Source organism: Magnolia sinica, chromosome 1 (genome assembly GCF_029962835.1).
Source record: "Magnolia sinica isolate HGM2019 chromosome 1, MsV1, whole genome shotgun sequence".
Taxonomy (NCBI): domain Eukaryota; kingdom Viridiplantae; phylum Streptophyta; class Magnoliopsida; order Magnoliales; family Magnoliaceae; genus Magnolia; species Magnolia sinica.
The window spans coordinates 90,885,460-90,905,753 of record NC_080573.1 but is presented as its reverse complement, the minus strand read 5'-3'; the positions used below and the strand labels follow the sequence as shown (position 1 = coordinate 90,905,753).

Below are 20,294 nucleotides of genomic sequence, written 5' to 3'. Positions count from 1 at the left end.
AGGCGTTGGAGCAATCTCTCCTAGGCGAAAGACAATCCATCTCCTTTATGTCATCCTCCAAATCCTTGCACTGGTCTTGGTGTGCTTGTAGCACAGTCTTGTTGAACTGATGCTACTGAGTCCAATGAAGGCAGTTGTTCCACCTCGTATTTCTCAGAGAGGGTGTGAGCTTCATCTCGGATGAAGGCCTATTATTTTATTAAGCAAAGTATGCATTGAGCATCAAACTCAGCCTTGAAGAAGGTGTTCCTGAGGCAGCTTCTAAGAAGCTTCAGATGAAAGAGTCTATGTCGAACAGAAGAGATGACTGTCCATAGTAGTCAAGATCATTGGAGAGGATCTCCTTCAGCAAGGCCTTAACTTGAATAAGGGGAGAAGAGACTACAACGAATGACATGTTAGCTGGAAGTTAGAGAGGTTCAAAAACATAGAGAGTTTGGAAGCATAAGGAAATAAAAAAATGTCATTCATATAGATGTTATGAAGTAGGAATCACTCCCTCATTTGATGCATCATGACAAGGGATATGGGCAGTAATTACGTGCAAGGTGTTGTACCTGCTTCTGAGAAGTTGGGACATGCAGGCGCAGTGGCATTTATTTCTGCAAGAGAAGCGGTGCACGACTCCTCGATTCGATACCATGTCATTATGGCAGTTATGCTCTATAGCATATAAAGACAAAAAAAAAGCTAAGTAAAGAATGATTAAGAGGTATAGAGAGACGAAAATGATGTTTCGGGCCAATTCTATAAATTCCAAATTATCTTATAAACTAATAATAAAAAGTCAAAAGAAACAAAGAAGTAGTCATCTTTATTATTCTTGCCTGCCTAGCCTGCAGTTTGGTAAGGGTTGCTTGAGTCTTCAAGGCCACACATTTGGCTTGATTGATTGATGAGGTTCTGTCTTCGATGAAGTCAACCAGGGGATTAATCTCACTCTCCTGGTCCTCACAAACCTTTTTTTACCTCATTTTTTGTGTTTCCTCAAAGACTCTAACTACTCCTCTAATGCCGCAATCTGGGCGATAAGATCAACCCTTTCCACTTCAAGTTCTTTCAGTTTAGTATATGCAACAAAAAGTTTTTCTCCAGCAGCACTAGCCTCTGTCATTTCAAAGCTTGTCGCTGAATGTTCAACCTAAATCTTCTTGACCATGACATTGATCTCCTGATACTCTTGCACAAAGTCCATGAACTCGCAAAGTATATGTACTCTGGCCAAGATGGTTTTATCCAAGCGAGAAAGTATTTGGTAGTGTTGAAGGAGAAATGCAAGTCTTTGAATCGACCCCATGAAAATAATTTCTATGATTCCTAAATGTTTGAGAGCTCGTAGTTTATCCTTGAGTTTTTAAAGTTACAGGGAAGTCAAATGAGACTCGACCATAATAATATCACTATTGAGAGCTTGGTCAAGTGGGGAGAGCACAACTTTAATAAGAGATACCATCTTGGTAGTTAGAGGAAGTGCTAGTACCATCTTAGTTTCTGCAGGAATAGAAGAAGATGGTTGCTCTAAAGGAGTGATGACTCTAGATATGGTAAAAGTACTTGAGTCTGTCATAGGAATCTCACCGGCTGTTTCTTGACTAGGGGAAGTTGTTTCTGTCTGCTCAATTGGCCGAGTTACTTCTTCTTCCTCCTCTGCAATCACTAGGCATTTGACAACTGTGACAGGAGTAGGTTGTTCAGTAGGGCTTGCGGATGGTATAAAGGGTTAGCCGATGCAGGAGTGGGATGAGGAGATATGTCTTGTTGGATACTTTGTGGTGTTAATATATTTGGTTCATTATTTTCTTGGTCGAGCATGGTCGATGGAGCCCCAAAATGAGAGGAAACATGGAAAGGCTCCAACGATTGGGCAATTTTTCCAAGAATATCTTTATCATGCCGGGGCACATTGCTTATAGTTGCTTCAGAATCAGAGCTGTTGAGTTCCACCATTTGATTTGCAAAATCTTCCCTAGCAACAACAATGATAGTTTCTTCAATTTATTGGAGAGAAAGGACTGCTACAAGAACAACTTATTTTTTTTATCAGTCGTAAGTTCTCGTGTTACTACACAAATGAGAAATATTAGGAAATATAAAGAGTATAAGGTGAATAAATATAAAAAAAAAAAGAAAGGAAAATTTTCTACTTAAGTCAGAATGAACAAGGAGGGTGGAGTATCGGTCAATCACTAATTGAATTTATCAGTCAATCACTAATTGAATTTTGGTTGGGTCACTGATAACTGCAACAAAGGATGAGTAAAATGAGGAAAAGGTGGTGGATTGTGATAGTATGGTTTGAGGTAATGATCGAGAGGAAGGTTAGAATCATTCAATCTTTTCTTATCTTTTTCCCATTTATTCCAAGCTCAATTAAAATTGTATTCCTCAAAACTCTTATGAGCCTGATCCATTTTCTAAGAATATTTCAAAGGAGGTATTCTTGGCTAGTTCTTAATTTTATAAAAATTTTCAAAGGCATAAACAACACTGGCTGTAGGAGAAATACCTAGAGTTTTTCGCATGACTTAGCAAGTCCAGGCCATTTTGGAAGAACTTATTGGTGATGCAGGAGTAGTAGAAGATGCAGGAATGTGACCAGGAAGAGGTCCATGGTCTGAAATTCTCATAACGACTTGAGGAACTGTAGAATTGGAGCAGGTAGAATTGGTTGTTCAGCCTGGAAGGGCTCGCAGTAGAGACTTTTTGGTGCTTGTGATAAGGAGATGCTAAATTGATCACCCTTATTATTACTGATGAAGGAGAGGTGATCAATGTAGCTGATGCTCTTTGAGATTGTGTCGTCTTCTGACTTGAAGATGCAGTTGGTTTCAATATAACTTTCTTTGTAGTCCTCTAGATCATTGGTCTCTTTTTCTTAGTCACGAGTTCAACTTTCCTAGTTTCAAAAGAGAAAAGCCAGCTGATGATGAGGCCTGTTTCTTCGGTGATCAATATATTATATTAATTCTGCCATGAATCGTGAAAAATAATCATTTGGCAGGGATGACTTTGAAAGATAGGCAGCTCAAAAGTAATGCTTACTATTTGGAAGTTGTTGTAGAGTCTGATAAATGCTGACAGATTCCACAAGTAGACGCCAGTGCGGAGGTTGGTTAGAAGTTTTATGAGTGAAGGGGTAAGGAATGAATTGGTCTAAGCCAAATTGGTGAGAAAGGAGGTTAGGACAATATTACTCGACCCCCGCCTTAGCATTGATACCAATTTCCATGATGCCACCATAGAGGAGATCTCTACAAATGAGGTAACTTTTTCAAGCCTTATCTCTATTATCAATTGTGACAGTATCGTCCAGTTTAAAGTCCATTTCAGTGAACTAGGCTAAGCCGATTTCTTTATTTTAGAATGCGCAGAAGGAACGATTGGACATATCAAAGCAAAGAGAGAAGAAATAATTCATACATTTTACAAACGTAAGATGAACTTAGGATAAAGAATACTCATTGACAAAGGAAGAGAAATAGAGATTGGAAGTAGAATGATTACAAGTAAAAGAATAAAAATATTCACAAAACCACATTTAGAGAAGCCACATAGGTCCTTTGCTCTGGTAAAAAAACTTTAGTTGTTGCTTCATACATGCCGTGACACAAATGGCTGAGTACAAATAAAGAGAGAGCTAGTTGCTATCCTACAACTAGTGCCTCAACCGAATGAATATATTCTTTTGTGATTTGTACAATTGTAAGACCCGCATCCTAAACCGTACTGTTCCGTCGAATCCCACGATCTTTCCCAATGAATTTCGACAACCTGCGACCGATAATCAACGTTTGCACACATCCCTAAGTCGTATCTTATAGAATTGACTCGGTTTAATCCAAGACTTGTACCATTGCGACCGCACCGTCGCCGCGGTTCCGACACCGCGTCTTGCGCACCGATTTGATACCCTGGTCGAGAGATGTGGGCCGACGTTTATTTTGAAGAAAACACTGCGTGTTTGCAATCTCAAGAGAATCTCTACAACATGTCCCATCAATCAATCACTCAAATCAATCAATCAATCACCTCATGTCAAGTACAAGAGTAATCCATGCTTTCTTTCTCCACAAGTCAAGCAAACCCCAAAGTCAACCAATCTCTCACCTCACCCATCACTCACCTCACATCTCTCACTCCATCACCCATCACTCTCTCTCCTTACATCCTATTCTCTCTCTTTCTCTACACCATTTTCCAAGCAACAAATGAGAGAAAGAGTGTGGACGTCCATGGTTTTTCAAGTAAGAGAAAAGTGAGTTTGTGTGGCCCACTTCCTCTCCTAAAATCTTTCATCCTAGCCATTCATTTCTCATCTTCCACCATCAAAGTGAGATATAAGGAGACCAGCGTTCCAACGGACCAAGAAGATCGAATGGTGGGTGCTTCTATAGGCTAGATTTTCATGTTTTTATGATGGGCCAAATGGGGCCTACCGATCAATGGTATGGATCTCACTTGGGACCCTTGATGTGGCCGATGGCCACCTTGATTCTCATTATCATTCCATGATGGGGACACTCTCCATGGACCCCATCATGATGTTTATTTTTCTTGTACAAATACGGTCATTTAGACCTTGCATTTTGGTGGAGGAAGGATCTCTACCGTTGATCTTGATCGGTAGGCCCACGTGCTATGGGACCCACTTGATGTATGTTTTAAATCATGCAAGGGAGGGCCCATAATGTCGGGGTCCCTCCATCACATGTGTCCCACTCTCTCTCTCTCTCTCTCTCTCTTTTTCATTTCTTTTCATGTGATGATGTGGCCGTGTGGCCCACTCGGATGGACCCCATGATAAGGCATATATTTTATCCAAGCTGTCTATAGGTGGGGCCCACTTTATATGTTTTATTCCACTCCATCGCTCATGTGGTGGCCCATGTGGGCAGCCCACTTGAAATGCACACCCGTCCAGCATCCCTGGACGCTAGACATTGAATGGAAAACACAAATATTAGCCTTGGTTCAAGGCTATTTGGGTGAGCCAATTGTATAGGCCCCACATAGATGTATGGATTCAATCCACTCCGTCCATCCTAATTACCAACTCGTTTTAGGCGTTGAGCCGAAAAATGAAGCTGATCCAACTTTCTGGTGGGTCATACCTTAACAAACGGTAATTTGCACCGTTCAAATTCATCTTAACTTTTCTACACGTCGAAAGATGCCCAATATTGGGCTTGATGGATTGGTTATGAACTACGGAATCCATTAGGTGAGTCGGATTCACCTGATGTGGGCCCCATGCACGAAAAACTGTGAAAATACGCATTTTTAAATATATATATATATATATATATATATATATATATATATATATATATATATATATATATAACTAACATTTATGGTAGCGCCTAGCCGTGGGCCCCACCATGATGTGTGTTTTGTATATCCACACCATCCATCTTGTAGACCCTTAGGATAGTGGGCCGCCCTCCAAATATTAGCCTCATCCGAAGCTCAGGTGGCCCACATCATAGGGAACAGCGGTGATTGCACGGCTGCCATTGAAACCCATTTTTGGGTTCACAGAAGTTTTGGATTAAGATGAAATTTGTTTTTCCTTTCCATCCAGGTCATGCGTGACCTTATCAACAGATTGGACGCCAAATAAGCATTATGGTGGGCCCCACGTGGGACCCACAAGGATGTATGCATTTTATTCGCATCGTCTACTGCTGTGGACTGTGGAACCCACTAGACTGTATGTGTTTTAGCAATGCTGTCCAGCCATATAGCTGGCTGCTGGATGGCTAGTGGCCCCCACCATGATGTATGTGCTGCATTCAAACCGTCCACCCATTTTAAAAGTTCATTTTTATGATATGAGCTAAAGAATGAGTCAGGTCCATAGTTCATGTGGACCCCCACCATGATGCATGAGTTGCATCCAAACCATTCGCCATTTGGCAAGCTTATATTATAGGCTTGAGGCTAAAAATGAGGCAGATCTAGGATTAGGTGGACCACACTATAAAAAACAGTGGGTTTGAACCTCCACCATTAAAACCCCCTTTCAGGTCAGTGTGATCTCATGATCAGATTGGATGGGAAATAAATGTTATCATGGGCCTTGGAAATTTTAATGGTGGAAATCATCATCACCACCTATATTCGGGTGTAGCCCATTTGATATGTTTATGGCCCATCTGTGAGGCCCACCTTGGATATGTTTATGGCCCATCTGTGAGGCCCACCCTTGATATGTTTATGACCATCTGTGAGGCTCACCTTTGATATGTTTATAGCACATCTGCGGGCCCACCCTTAATATGTTTATAACCATCTATGAGGCCCACCTTTGATATGTTTATGGCTCATCTGTGAGGCCCACCCTGGATATGTTTATGGCCCATCTGTGAGGCCCACCCTTGATATGTTTATAGCCCATCTATGAGGCCCACCTTGGATATGTTTATGACCTATCTGTGAGGCCCACCCTTGATATGTTTATGGCCATTTGTGAGGCCCACATTTGACATGTTTATGGCCCATCTGTGAGGCCCACCTTGGATATATTTATGGCCATTTGTGAGGCCCACCCTTGATATGTTTATGGCCAGCCCATCTATGAGGCCCACCTTGGATATGTTTATGGCCCATCTGTGAGGCTAACCCTTGATATGTTTATGGCCATGCCCACCTTTGATATGTTTATGGCCCATCTGTGAGGCCCACCTTTGATATGTTTATGGCCCGTTGTTGAGGCCTACCTTGATGTGTATGAGGACCATATGATGAGGCCTATTTTGATGTATTCTAAGGCCCATGGGTCGAGGCCCAATGGGTTGTATTCAAGGTCTATTACATTGTGTGATTCCACCATGGGTTATGTAATGACATTTATGGCGGACCATGCCTTGGGAGCAATGTTGGTTTGACGTCCACATTGTAAGAATAATGTTGGTTAAATGTCCACATTATAACTCTCCCTAGGGCCCATTGATAGGCCCATACTTGTTATGTGTAGGCCATTAAGGCCCATCTTCGTTGTGAGGATAGTTCGCACCATATAAAATGCTTAGTATAACTCCATGATTCATGCCCATACGCATTATATGTATGCCTGATATGAGGAATGTTTGATCATAGCATACACCATTGGGCAGGTTATTTACGGGACTCCTTGTGAGATGAAGTGCCCACATTATCGCGCCGTATGCACAGGATTGCTGCATGACTGGATAGTGTGACTCATGCATCTCGTATATATGTGACTTGATCATTATACGCCCTAGTGACATCAGGGTCGTGGCCTTCACAGGCACATCATGGATGGCTAAATGGGACACCGAAAATGCTTAGTTCTAATACTGTGGGCACGTAGGATGTCCTTAGGGTGAAAATCTCAAAATCTCCTTGGTACTAAGATACTCCAACATCTAGACCTAGTGAAATATGAGTGTCGATGCCTATACCATGAGGTCGTATCTCCCACTATATCGTGGTCGGTTGGAAGGGGGTGTGGCCTTATCCGGCCGAGTGAGGGGGTTATAAGCTAGGCTAAGTATGACCAGCTCATAAATGGGTCTGCTATCGACGAGCCGGGTAGGTATTGACAAACTACTGGTTAGGCGGATAGTGAGGTCTATTCCGCTTGCTGGGCTGTGCAGCTAGGGATGAGGTAGTCAGTGTAGAGTGTAATAGACCCCAGTGATTTCCCAGAGAGCAATTGTACTGATATGTGGACTTATTGAGCAGGAATTGCATATCCATTCATTCATTCATTCACTATCCGCTCGGGCTGGTGGTGCGTAACTATTTGTTACGTGTACCTTCGCATGGCCGGGATTTCGGTTGGGCACACGACTAACCTGAGATCAGGAGTTTACCACATTGTGTCTGACTATCTGTAATGACCCGAAAAATTTCGTGCCAAGACCCGAGTACTACCTCTATTTTCCTTAGAAGTTATTTGTGGGGTAATTAACGCTAAACTCGATTGCTTGTGAAATTAGCATCAATCACTTTAAATTTGATCTGCATGACTCAAAACTTGTAGAATCATTAGCACTATGTTACTCTCAAATCTGGGGTTCATCGCTAAATCCAGTTGCTCTCGGGAATTTTTAGAAACTTTGGATCGGACCTGGACCGCGCGTCGAAAGTCTGATAGCGATGATCTTAAACAGTATTGGTCACCATGTTGGACTTGACCATCACCTCAAAAATCAAGTCCAGATGATGTCCTGGGTCGATTTGATTGAGTCCGGAGTGAAGAGTGTGAGAACGGTGAGAAATTAAATATGATTTTATGAAATCTGAGTCGTGTCACTTGCGCGATGATTTTAAGCAATCTAATCGTTGGATTTTGACCCAATTTCACCCTCGGATCAGGGAAGATGGCCCAGGCATGTCATAGTGTTTGTGGACCTGATCGAGTTTCGGTGGCCGTTGAATTGAGTGTGGTCCGCCACGGCTGATCTGTAAAGCCGATCGGTATGAAAACTCAGCCTGACCTATATCCATGGTCAATGAGCTTAAGTCCGACCGTACGCGGAGAAAGGACCATCGGAAGTGTTCGGTTGGATCGAGAGAGGCCTGTTTTGGTTATAACCTAAGTATACCTTAGCCCTAGAGTTATTTTCATCAATGTTAGGCCTATATAAAGACCTTAAAACCCTCACTCTCTTTTCCATACGAATTTCCTAACCCCAGCTAAGAAAGAGAGGAAAAGAGAGAGAAAGTGAGAGAGAAGTTGGTGAATCATCTTCATATTCTTTCTTATTACACTACATCCTTAAACCATCACTTTTGAATCATTATTCCGGCGATTCTAAGTTCATTCTTGGGTAAGTTAACCTAACCCTAATCTGTTTTAGAGCTTAGAATAGTCTATGTGTTGTTGTAGCTCATTTCTATCCTTGCCTTAGGTTATCTTGTCGCCGTTAACGAAGACATATCGTCTGAATCAGTTCGGTGCGCTTTTTCTGGTTTAAGGTGCGGACTTTAATCGAATAGGTTATAGTTTTCAAGGCTTTCAATGTCAGTTAATGGTTTATTCTTGTTGTGTGTGAAATTTCACATGCTAAATGTTATGTTTATATTGTATTCCTGATATATATGCCTTGTGTAGAGATTTGTGTATTCTATGTATATGTAGAAAGTACCGTATACGTATAAAATATGAACATGTGTTTGCCATGATTATTTGTCATGTACTTGTGCTAGATATATGTGTGGTAAAAGGAATTGTCCAAATGTGTGTATTTTCAACATACGTCATGTATGTTGCACTATGTAGTCTAAGTGTTTGTAGAAATGTCTGAATGGTCTAAAGTGTAATGTCTTATCCAAATTGCGGGCATTGAGAAGCGATTCTCAACTCTCCTATTGGTGTGTATGATTTCCTATATGCAAGTCACATTCTTCGTTGTTTAACTTTAAGTATTTCTTATGTTAAAATCCATGTTAAGTGATATTCTTCAAATGCTCACATACTACATGATTTAAATTGCTGTTCCATTACTATTCTAAATTCTTGATATGAATATCTATTGTAGTAGAATATGTTTGGGACTATGAATAGTCCAGAAAATCGGTAATCGGCCTTGAGTTCGTGGCTGAGGTTGCTTTCGTCACGAAGGACATGATTTGACAAACTCGACTCGTATTAGAGTTGTCGGCAGTGGTTTAGCCACACGGAGTGTTTGTGCACTCTATGTCATTCAACCCAACGTGCGCTCGTGCTAGTTGAGTTCATCAAGTAACTCGATTGTCCGATGTATGTTCACCATGTATGGACACTATTGCTTGAATCTAAGGTGCCAAACTTACCAGTGCAAATCTTGTTAACCATTGTACCTTGATCCGCTAAGACTCATGAGCCGGACATGGTGGTATGGGACACCGTGGTCGAGCTGTCGGCCTACGCTGGGGTAACGAGCCTCCTCGTAGTGACCAGTGAGCAACCAAACTCGTGAGCCGATTATGGTGATATAGGACACTATATTCGTGCTGTCGGCCTACATTGATTGGTGACGAGCCCTTTGTAGTGACCTCGAGCATACTTGGATACCGCATTGAGGTGACGAGCCTTATTGTAGTAATGAAGGTATGATAGGCGTGCATTGATTGGTGAGGAGCCCTTTGCAGCGACCTAAAACCATATGATCGTATGAGATGATCTAGGATTGACGACCCTAGAATGGATCACTGTTTGGACATTGATATGAGGAAGGTACCTTAGCTTCCCAATCTTGCTGTATGAAAAGGACTAATAACAACTTGGTAATCATGTTCATGCACCGCATTGCATGTGCCTGGAAGTGGTGGAGCACTTGAGGTGATGTCATGCGTAGCGTAAGATGAAGACGCTGAGGGTGTACTGGCGAGGGCATACATTATTCCACATACATCCTTACAGTAACAAGAGTAATTAGGATATGTTTGATTATTCTGCTTTATCATTACTGCTTGATTAAATTGATAACATGTTAACCTTTGCTTTATTGTTCCACTGAGTTGATCACTCACTCCCACGTTCTGGGACGGTGCTTAAACACCAACCAGACTCTGTCTTAGATGCAGATATTGATGCGACCCCTGAGGCAGAGCAGGAGTTCGAGGATGATGAGGCCGCATTTTCTTTTATGCAGTTCTCAGGCGGGTTCTTGTGAGCCATGTCCTGATGTGCGGGGATTCTGGATTTTCTTTTGGGAATAGATGAATTTCATTTTGATGCATGTAATTTGTGTAGCAACACTTGTAATATGACCTGGTATGTATCCGTATTTCAGGGATTGCACATGTACACTTATGTTTCTTTAAGTCTTCCGCTTGCGTCTATCACTTATCCTTGAATTATGTTTGCAGTTTGGCTTAATCTATTCCATGTTTTATGTACTCATACAGACAACATACATCCATCATTAAATATGTTGCATAAGTGATGTTTTGGAACTCAGGAGCTGAGTTATGCTCGACCCCCGAATTTCAGGGCGTTATAAGTTGGTATCAGAGCATGAATTGGATTAAACCGGACCTGGGTTATGGTCACACACCGCATGCTGTCGCCACCTTAGTGTATTTGGGTGCGAGTTTTCTGTAGAATTTGTGTATGTGTCCAGTTGCTTCTATCGGCGAAAGTTTCCTGAAAACGATCACCGAGATCGAGTCTGTGCTCTCTCCTGATCACACACAGCGACCCAAAATCTCTTCTAGACTGTCCATTGACGTGTTTAGATGGTTTATCTTCCCATCTTAACCCTTCAATTGTCAGTAAATCAGTGTTTGCATCAGATTTCAACCTGAGTGGCCCGATAGGCGTCGAATCGAACAAAGGGGCTGATCGGGCCATTTTCAGGAGGGGCCCAGGGGGGACTCACCTCATTTTCAAGCTTAGGGGCTAGGAGGACCTTGCCCAAACAGTGAGTCATCGCCGGATGGTCCAGAGACGGGCGATGACCTCGCCGGTTCGGCGGGCTGTCGCCGCCCAGCGGGCCAGGTCGGGCGGGCCGGCTCGGGCCGATGCATTTGGGGCCTAGTGTGGCCCACCCCTCCATGGTTGCTCGGTATTAGGTCTTTCTAAACCCTATTCCCTTCACAAAATACCCTCCCAAGCTTTCCTTTTCTCCAAGTTTCTCTCAAAACTCTACCAAAATCCCTCCCCAATCTCCTTTCTTCTTCCATTTTCGTGCACACCCAACCAACCCATCTTAAAAATCCATCCCCATTGCTAATTTCACTCCCTTTTCTTTTCATTTGAGCTCTCAAATCCTCCTTTGGGATCTCAAGTGTGTGGAAGCTTCACCATTCTTCCCATTTCTCCTTTTTCTCTAATTTTTCATGGCCCTCTTTGAGTTTGTCACGACCATATTTTTCATCTCCACCTTTCTCTCTTTGATGGGGAAGAAGAGAGCACCCATGGATGAAGCTGGGCTTAGCTGCCCAACCCGTGCATGGAGGTCGAGAGGTGCCGCCGCGAGCACGACCACCACCCGTGAGTTTCAGACCAAGCGGGACCTTGATCCTCAAGCTTCCATTAGAAGAACCTTGTTGGCGGAGTTATCTCATGGAGTCTATGAAGGCCGTAGGGTCCTTTTTGAGGCTCATGTTGATCCACGGCTATTTGGTGAGTTTCTGTTGTTGGAGAGCCCGGGAAGGGGCCAGTTGGTGTCCCTTATTTGAGGGCAAATATCGTGCCAATGCAAGCACTGTTCGAGCTTTTTATGCCAACATTCGTGATCCTTCGCTGGAGCCTCTATAGTTCAAGATTCCTTGTGGTAGCGGTCGGGAGGCCACGGTCAACGTCGCTTTGATATCCTGACTCTTTAATGTGCCGCTTGGTGAGGTGCATGTTAGTGAGAAGAATTTGAGTAGTATGCGAGAGAGGGATCATCGTACCCGGCTTCTGGGTGGTCGTTTGGTCGAATGGCAGCCTAATAGAAGCCTTCTAGTTACCAACATGATGGACGACTTCCGCTTGCTTCACCACATGTGTACATTCAACGTATATCCAAGGTGGAGCAACCACAGCGAGTGTACGTGCCTGATGGTAGATTTTCTGTATCAGGTGGGGCAAGGAGCGAAGCTATGTGTGCCGTCGTACATCTTGCGTCAGATTATCCTTATCGCTCGTTCGACTAGGACCAAATCGCTCCCATTTGGCCGACTCATTTGTAAGCTTGCACATGAGTTTGGCTAAAGGCTTGGGACAGAAAAGTCGGTACCTGTTCGCCACATTAATCTGACAACCCTTAAGTAGATGGACATTGGTCCTCGTCGACAAGCCTCAGAAAGTGAGGATGAGACAGAGAGCGATGAGGAAGAGAGCTATGGCGAGGGTGGAGCTGAGATTGAAGAAGAAACAGAGCAGGACGAGGAAGAGGTTGAGGCACAGGGTATGAGTGAGAGTTCTCCTCCTGTGGAACTAGAGCAGAGTGCAGATCAGGCTGCCAGGGATGCCCGTATCGCTCAGCTTGAGGAAGGACAGGCTATTCTATGCCAGGATATCATGGATCTTTGAGGCCTTGTGAAGTATAAGTTTAAGAAGGTGACTCGAACTCTGAAGTCTATCCTGTGTTGTTTACATGATAAGGGTACCCCACCTCCATCTCCAGATTTCGACGAGTAGCTGCAGTTGTAGTCATCCTTTACTTTGTTTTGTGTTTGCCGTTGTTGGCATAGTTGTTGGTAGTTGTTTGTTGTTTGAAGTTTTAGATGTTTTAGTTCACATGCTTTCCCTGTCGTGATTCATGTAATGCTGCACTTCTTGTATTGTGACAATTTTGTTTAATGGAATGCATGTTGTTTATCGTTGAAGTTGTGCTGTGATTACTGTGTGGGTGGATTATGTGGATGTAGAATCTAACAGGTTACATCCTCTGTTGAATGTAGGGTATGCCTCCTAAGGGTTCGAAGACTTTGGCCCGTCTCTCTTTGATCGAGTCGCTTGTCAGGGTTTCTCCCCTAAGCGATAGCCAGACGGATCCACAGTAGGGCCCGTCTCATTCTGGTGTTGGGCCGACACCTGTGATTCCACCTATGGCTCCTCCAGTCACGCCTTCGGTTCATGAGCCGAACCGTGCATCTTTGTCTGCTCCGCCTTCTGATAGGTTTGAGCAGATGATGCTGTTGATGCAGCAGCGGCAGATTCAGCAGCAGCAGCAGTAGCAGTAGTAGTTTCTGTCTTCCATGGCTGGCATCTTTGCTCAGTCAGTGGGGGCGACTCCAATTGCTTTACCTATGCACCCATCTGGGAGCGCTAGTGCGAGCGGCACATTTGAGCGATTCCAACGCTTACAACCTCCCACATTTGCTGGTTCTCATAGACCCGAGGAGGCCGAGTACTGGATTGATCGCATCTCTAAGATGCTGAGACCGCTGCATTGTTCTAAGGTTGAGCAGGTCGAGCTTGCCTCCTTCATGTTTGAGAAGGAGGCCAGTTTATGGTGGGACAGTGTTCTTCGCACTATTGAGGAAGGGTATGAGTGGTCGTGGCAGGCGTTTGAGGCACGCTTCCACAAGAAGTATTTTTCGATTACGTACCGACATGAGAAGGAGAGTGAGTTCCTTCGCCTCCGCCAGGGAGGGATGTCGGTGACGGAATACGAGAACCGGTTCACTGAGCTAGGTCTTTATGCTCCCTTGATTCTAAGCGATCAGCCGATGAGGATGCGGCATTTTTCTAAGGGATTGAGGCTTGAGATCCGATCGAAGATGTGCTGTGCTAGCATATCTTCCTATGCGGAGTTGGTGAGCATGTCCCTGCGAGCTGAGCAGGACGGGGACAGGTCATCCCGTATGTGAGCACCTATGGTTCCCAGACTACGACCTGACGTCCAGAGTATACCATTTCTCGGCAAGAGGCCGTGGGCAGATTCTCCTCCGCGGCGTTCAGCGTTGCCCGCTTAGCAGGTGCGAGCTGATCTTCGCTGTTTGTACTGTGGGAAGATGGGGCATTTGGATCATTCTTGCTTTTCGCGTATGCGGGATAGTGGTTTTACTCCACTGCAGAGGATCAGCCGTCCAATGCCTCAGGTTATTTCACCTCCACCTCTTCGTTCAGTGCCAGCTCATCCATCCTTCAGACTTTTTGTACCTAGCTTCAGGCCACCTTAGCGGCCCATGGTTCCTCCGCTGAATCGCCAGCAGCAGGCTCGAGTTCATGTGCTCTTAGCTGAAACGCCTGCGGCTGACTTGGTGCCGAGATCTTTCGAGGTTACAGCGCACATTGAAGGTATTCCCGTTTCTATATTGATGGATACAGGGTCCACTACCTCTCTTATATCATATGCGGTAGTTAGGTATCTGAGTTTGAGCACTATTTCTATGCAAGGAGTGATGCTCACTACCGCTAGAGGGATCTCCTCTGCTATGAACAAGCGTTGTATGGATTGCTTGATTGATATAGGGAGTGGATCGATTCTTGTTGACCTTTTTGTCGCACCTCTTTACCATTACGATGTCATTATGGGTATGGATTAGCTCACGAGGATGCAGGCAGAGATTGATTGTGAAACTAGGTCGGTGACCATCCATGGACCTGAGGGCGAGACAGTTACTTTCCTAGTATAGGTCGTTACCCTTTTCGTCTTGGTTATTATACTTCTTTGTTGGAGAGTATTATTGAATCGGCGTTTGAAAGCACGCATGTAGTTAGGGAGTTTGAAGATGTGTTTGAGTCGATTCCTGGATTACCCCCTCAGCGCGAGATTGATTTTACTATCGATCTCATGCCTGGTGCGGCACCCATTTCTTCGCCCACCTATCGTATGCCTCCTAGTGAAATGGAAGAATTGAGGAAGCAGATAGATGGCTTGTTGAATTTAAGTTTTATTCGGCCTAGTGTCTCTCTTTTGGGAGCACCTGTCCTGTTTGTAAAGAAGAAAGATGGTTCCTTGCGATTATGTATTGATTATCGCAAGTTGAATCAGGTGACTGTGAAGAACAAGTACCCTTTGCCTAGGATCGATGATCTGTTTGATCAGTTGAAGGGGGCACGGTACTTTTCGAAGGTTAATCTGCAGTTAGGGTATCACCAGTTGCGCGCCAAGAAGACCGCTTTCAGGACTAGCTTTGGCCACTATGAGTTCCTGGTGATGTCGTTCGGTCTTACGAACGCACCGACCGTGTTCATGGATCTGATGAAAAGGGTATTTCGGCCATTCTTCTTCCGATTCATTATTGTCTTTATCGATGACATCTTGATTTATTTTGCGAGTCGAGAAGAACACGAGGAGCACTTAAGAGCGGTCTTGGATACTCTTAGGAAGAATAAGCTTTTTGCGCAGTTCAAGAAATGCAATTTTTGGAAAGAGGAAGTTAAATTCCTGGGACATGTGGTGTCCAAGGAAGGGATAACTGTCGATCTTGCCAAGGTAGCTGCAGTTCAGGATTAAAAACAGCCTGGTTCAGTTACTGAGGTGAGGAGCTTTCAGGGTCTAGCAGGCTATTATCAACGCTTCATACGAGACTTCTCGAAGATAGCCAGACCGTTGTCTCAGTTGACACAGAAAAATTTGAAGTTTGCTTGGAATGAGAGGGCGGAGATAGCTTTTCAAGAGCTGAAGGACAAGTTGACGTCCGCCCCTGTGCTAGTATTGCCAGAGCAAGGGGTTAAGTATATTATATATACTGACGCCTCTCATGTTGGCCTGGGTTGTGTCCTTATGCAGAAGGACAGGGTGATTGCATATGCTTTGAGACAGTTGAGGAAACACGAAGAAGATTACCCTACACACGACTTGGAGTTGGCAGCTCTCATTTTCGTATTAAAGCTCTAGAGACATTACCTCTATGGAGAGGAGTTCGAGCTCTTTTGCGACCACAAGAGCCTTAAGTATATTTTCACGCAGCGTGACTTGAATATGAGGCACACCGATGGATGGAAACGTTGAAAGACTTTAAGTTCGATGTTTCTTACCACCCGGGCAAGGTGAACCTTGTGGCAGACGCGTTGAGTCGCAAGAAGGATATAGAGTTTGCGGCTCCGCTAATGATAGCAGAATAGGACATGTTGGAGTTTGTGCGAGACTTTGAGCAGAAACTTACAGTGGAAGAGCCGTATGAGGTTATTGCACACATTTGTGTACAACCCCTCATTGATGAGAGGATCGTTGCAGCTCAAGTAGATGATGAGCTTTTGGCGAAGATGAGAAAGCGGGTTGGTACAGATGAGAACTCCGAGTGGAGTATTAGTTCAGATGGGGGCTTACGATTTCGTGGTCGGTTATGTGTCCCAGACATTCCTGACTTGAGACAGGAGGTTCTCGAGTTAGCCCATAACTCTAAGCTTGCGCTGCATCTAGATAGCACGAAGATGTATCAAGATATGAGAAGATCTTATTGGTGGGACAACATGAAGGTTCACATTGCTGAGTTTGTATCTCATTGTCTCACATGCCAGCAGGTCAAGGCAGAGCATCACAGACTTCCTGGGTTGCTTCAGCCCATGCCCATAGCAGAATGGAAGTGGGACTTCATCTCTATGGATTTTATTTCAGGGTTGCCGAGAACAAGGAAGGGACATAACTCTATTTGGGTGATCGTCGATCGATTGACGAAGTTGGCTCATTTCTTACCGATCAGAGTCACAAACTCTGCAGACGAGTTGGCTAGATTGTACATCAAAGAGATTGTACGTTTGCATGGAGTTCCTTTAGAGATTGTATCTGATAGAGACACGCGTTTCACATCTATTTTCTGGACTCGTGTAAAGGAAGCGATGGGTGTGAAATTGAAGTTTAGCACCGCGTTTCATCCGTAAATAGATGGGCAGACGGAACGTGTGAATCAGATTCTGGAAGACATGTTGCAAGCTTGTGTTTTGAATTTCAAGGACAGTTGGGATGATTGTCTCCCTTATGCAGAGTTCGCGTATAATAACAATTTCCAGGCGAGTATCGGCATGGCTCCCTATAAGGCATTGTATGGTCGCCCATGCAGAGCACCACATTGTTAGGTAGAAGTTGGCGAGCGTAGTTTGATTGGCCTGGAGTTGGTGTAGGCGACTTCAGAGAAAGTTGACATTATTCGACGTCGACTTCTGACAGCCCAGAGTAGGTAGAAGAGTTAGGCTGATACGAGGCGTTGATCGCTTGAGTTTGAGGTTGGAGACTATGTATTTCTTAAGGTTTTCCCTATGAAGGGAGTTCTGCGGTTCGGTAAGAAGGGAAAGCTCACGTGAAGATTTATTGGTCCATTTCTAATTCTGGATCGAGTGGGAGCGGTAGCATACCGCCTTGCTTTGCCCACACCACTTGCGGGCGTGCATAACGTATTTCATGTTTCTATGCTGAAGAAGTACGTTCCTGATCCTTCGCATATTATCAGTTGGGAGCAGGTGCAGTTGAGCGAGGATGCCACATATGTACTGCGATCGACGCGTATCCTAGACAGGAAGGAGTAGGTATTGCGTAGCAAGGTCATCCCTCTTGTGAAAGTACTATGGACACATCATAGTGAAGAAGAGGCTACTTGGAAGTTTGAAGCTAAGGTCAGAAAGAGCTACCCTCAGATCCTTGAGGAATATGAGAAGGTACGAATTTCGAGGATGAAATTTTTCTTTAAGGGGGGTAGATTGTAATGACCCGAAAAATTTCATGCCAAGACCCGAGTACTACCTCTATTTTCCTTAGAAGTTATTTGTGGGGTAATTAGCGCTAAACTCGATTGCTTGTGAAATGAGCATCAATCACTTTAAATTTGATCTGCATGACTTAAAACTTGTAGAATCATTAGCGCTATGTTACTCTGAAATCTGGGGTTCATTGCTAAATCCAGTTGCTCTCGGGAATTTTTAGAAACTTTGGATTAGACCTGGACCGTGCGTCGAAAGTCCGATAGCGATGATCTTAGACAGTATTGGTCACCATGTTGGACTTGACCATCACCTCAAAAATCAAGTCCAGATGATGTCCTGGGTCGATTTGATTGAGTTCGGAGTGAAGAGTGTGAGAACGGTGAGAAATTAAATATTATTTTATGAAATCTGAGTCGTGTCGCTTGCGTGACGATTTTAAGCAATCTAACCGTTGGATTTTGACCCAATTTCACCCTCGGATCAGGGAAGATAGCCCAGGCATGTCATAGTGCTTGTGGACCTGATCGAGTTTCGATGGCCGTTGAAATGAGTGTGGTCCGCCACGGCTGATCTGTAAAGCCGATCGGTACAAAAACTCAGCCTGACCTAGATCCATGGTCAATGAGCTTAAGTCCGACCGTACGCGGAGAAAGGACCACCGGAAGTGTTCGGTTGGATTGAGAGAGGCCTGTTTTGGTTATAACCTAAGTATACCTTGGCCCTAGAGTTATTTTCATCAATGTTAGGCCTATATAAAGACCTTAAAACCCTCACTCTCTTTTCCATACGAATTTTCTAACCCTAGCTAAGAAAGAGAGAGGAAAAGAGAGAAAGTGAGAGAGAAGTTGGTGAATCATCTTCATATTCTTTCCTATTACATTACATCCTTAAACCATCACTTTTGAATCGTTATTCCGGCGATTCTAAGTTCATCCTTGGGTAAGTTAACCTAACCCTAATCTGTTTTAGAGCTTAGAATAGTCTATGTGTTATTGTAGCTCATTTCTATCCTTGCCTTAGGTTATCTTATCGCCGTTGATGAAGATATATCATCTGAATCAGTTCGGTACGCTTTTTCTGGTTTAAGGTGCGGACTTTAATCATATAGGTTATGGTTTTCAAGGCTTTCAATGTCAGTTAATGGTTTATTCTTGTTGTGGGTGAAATTTTACATGCTAAATGTTATGTTTATATTGTATTCCTGATATATATGCCTTGTGTAGAGATTTGTGTATTATATGTATATGTAGAAAGTACCGTATACGTATAAAATATGAACATGTGTTTGCCATGATTATTTGTCGTGTACTTGTGCTAGATGTATGTGTGGTAAAAGGAATTGTCCAAATGTGTGTATTTTCAACATACGTCATGTATGTTGCACTATGTAGCCTAAGTGTTTGTAGAAATGTCTGAATGGTCTAAAGTGTAATGTCTTATCCAAATTGTGGGCATTGAGAAGCGATTCTCAACTCTCCTATTGGTGTGTATGATTTCCTATATGCAAGTCACATTCTTCGTTGTTTAACTTTAAGTATTATTTATGTTGAAATCCATGTTAAGTGATATTCTTCAAATGCTCACATACTATATGATTTGAATTGCTGTTCCATTACTATTCTAAATTGTTGATATGAATATCTGTTGTAGTAGAATATGTTTGGGACTATGAATAGTCCAGGAAATCGGTAATTGGCCTTAAGTTCGTGGCTGAGGTTGCTTTCGTCATGAAGGACGTGATTTGACAAACCCGAGTCGTATTAGAGTTGTCGGCAGTGGTTTGGCCACACGGAGTGTTTGCGCACTCTATGTCATTCAACCCAACGTGCGCTCATGCTAGTCGAGTTCATCAAGTAACCCGATTGCCCGATGTATGTTCACCATGTATGGACACTATTGCTTGAATCTAAGGTACCAAACTTACCAGTGCAAATCCTGTTAACCGTTGTACCTTGATCTGCTAAGACTCATGAGTCAGACATGGTGGTATGAGACACTGTGGTCGAGCTGTCGGCCTACGCTGGGGTGACGAGCCTCCCCGTAGTGACCAGTGAGCAACCAAACTCGTGAGCCGATTATGGTGGTATGGGACACTATATTCGTGCTGTCGGCCTACATTGATTGGTGACGAGTCCTTTGTAGTGACCTCGAGCATACCTGGATACCGCATTGAGGTGACGAGCCTTATTGTAGTAACGAAGGTATGATAGGCGTGCATTGATTGGTGACGAGCCCTTTGCAGCGACCTAAAACCATATGA

At 43.8% G+C, this 20,294-nt stretch overlaps 1 protein-coding gene across 1 annotated transcript in view; it reads right to left on the bottom strand.

The window, feature by feature from the left end:
- Window positions 1-271: 271 nt before the first annotated feature.
- Window positions 272-20,294, bottom strand: part of LOC131247594 (uncharacterized) — a 79,137-nt gene continuing 59,114 nt past the window's right edge. The window contains exons 14-17 of the mRNA XM_058247740.1: window positions 1,767-1,988; window positions 1,451-1,671; window positions 558-663; window positions 272-402 (exon numbers count right to left, since the gene is read on the bottom strand). Of these exons, the coding sequence (XP_058103723.1) occupies window positions 272-402; window positions 558-663; window positions 1,451-1,671; window positions 1,767-1,988 (680 nt within the window). The remainder of the gene's footprint in view (window positions 403-557; window positions 664-1,450; window positions 1,672-1,766; window positions 1,989-20,294) is intronic.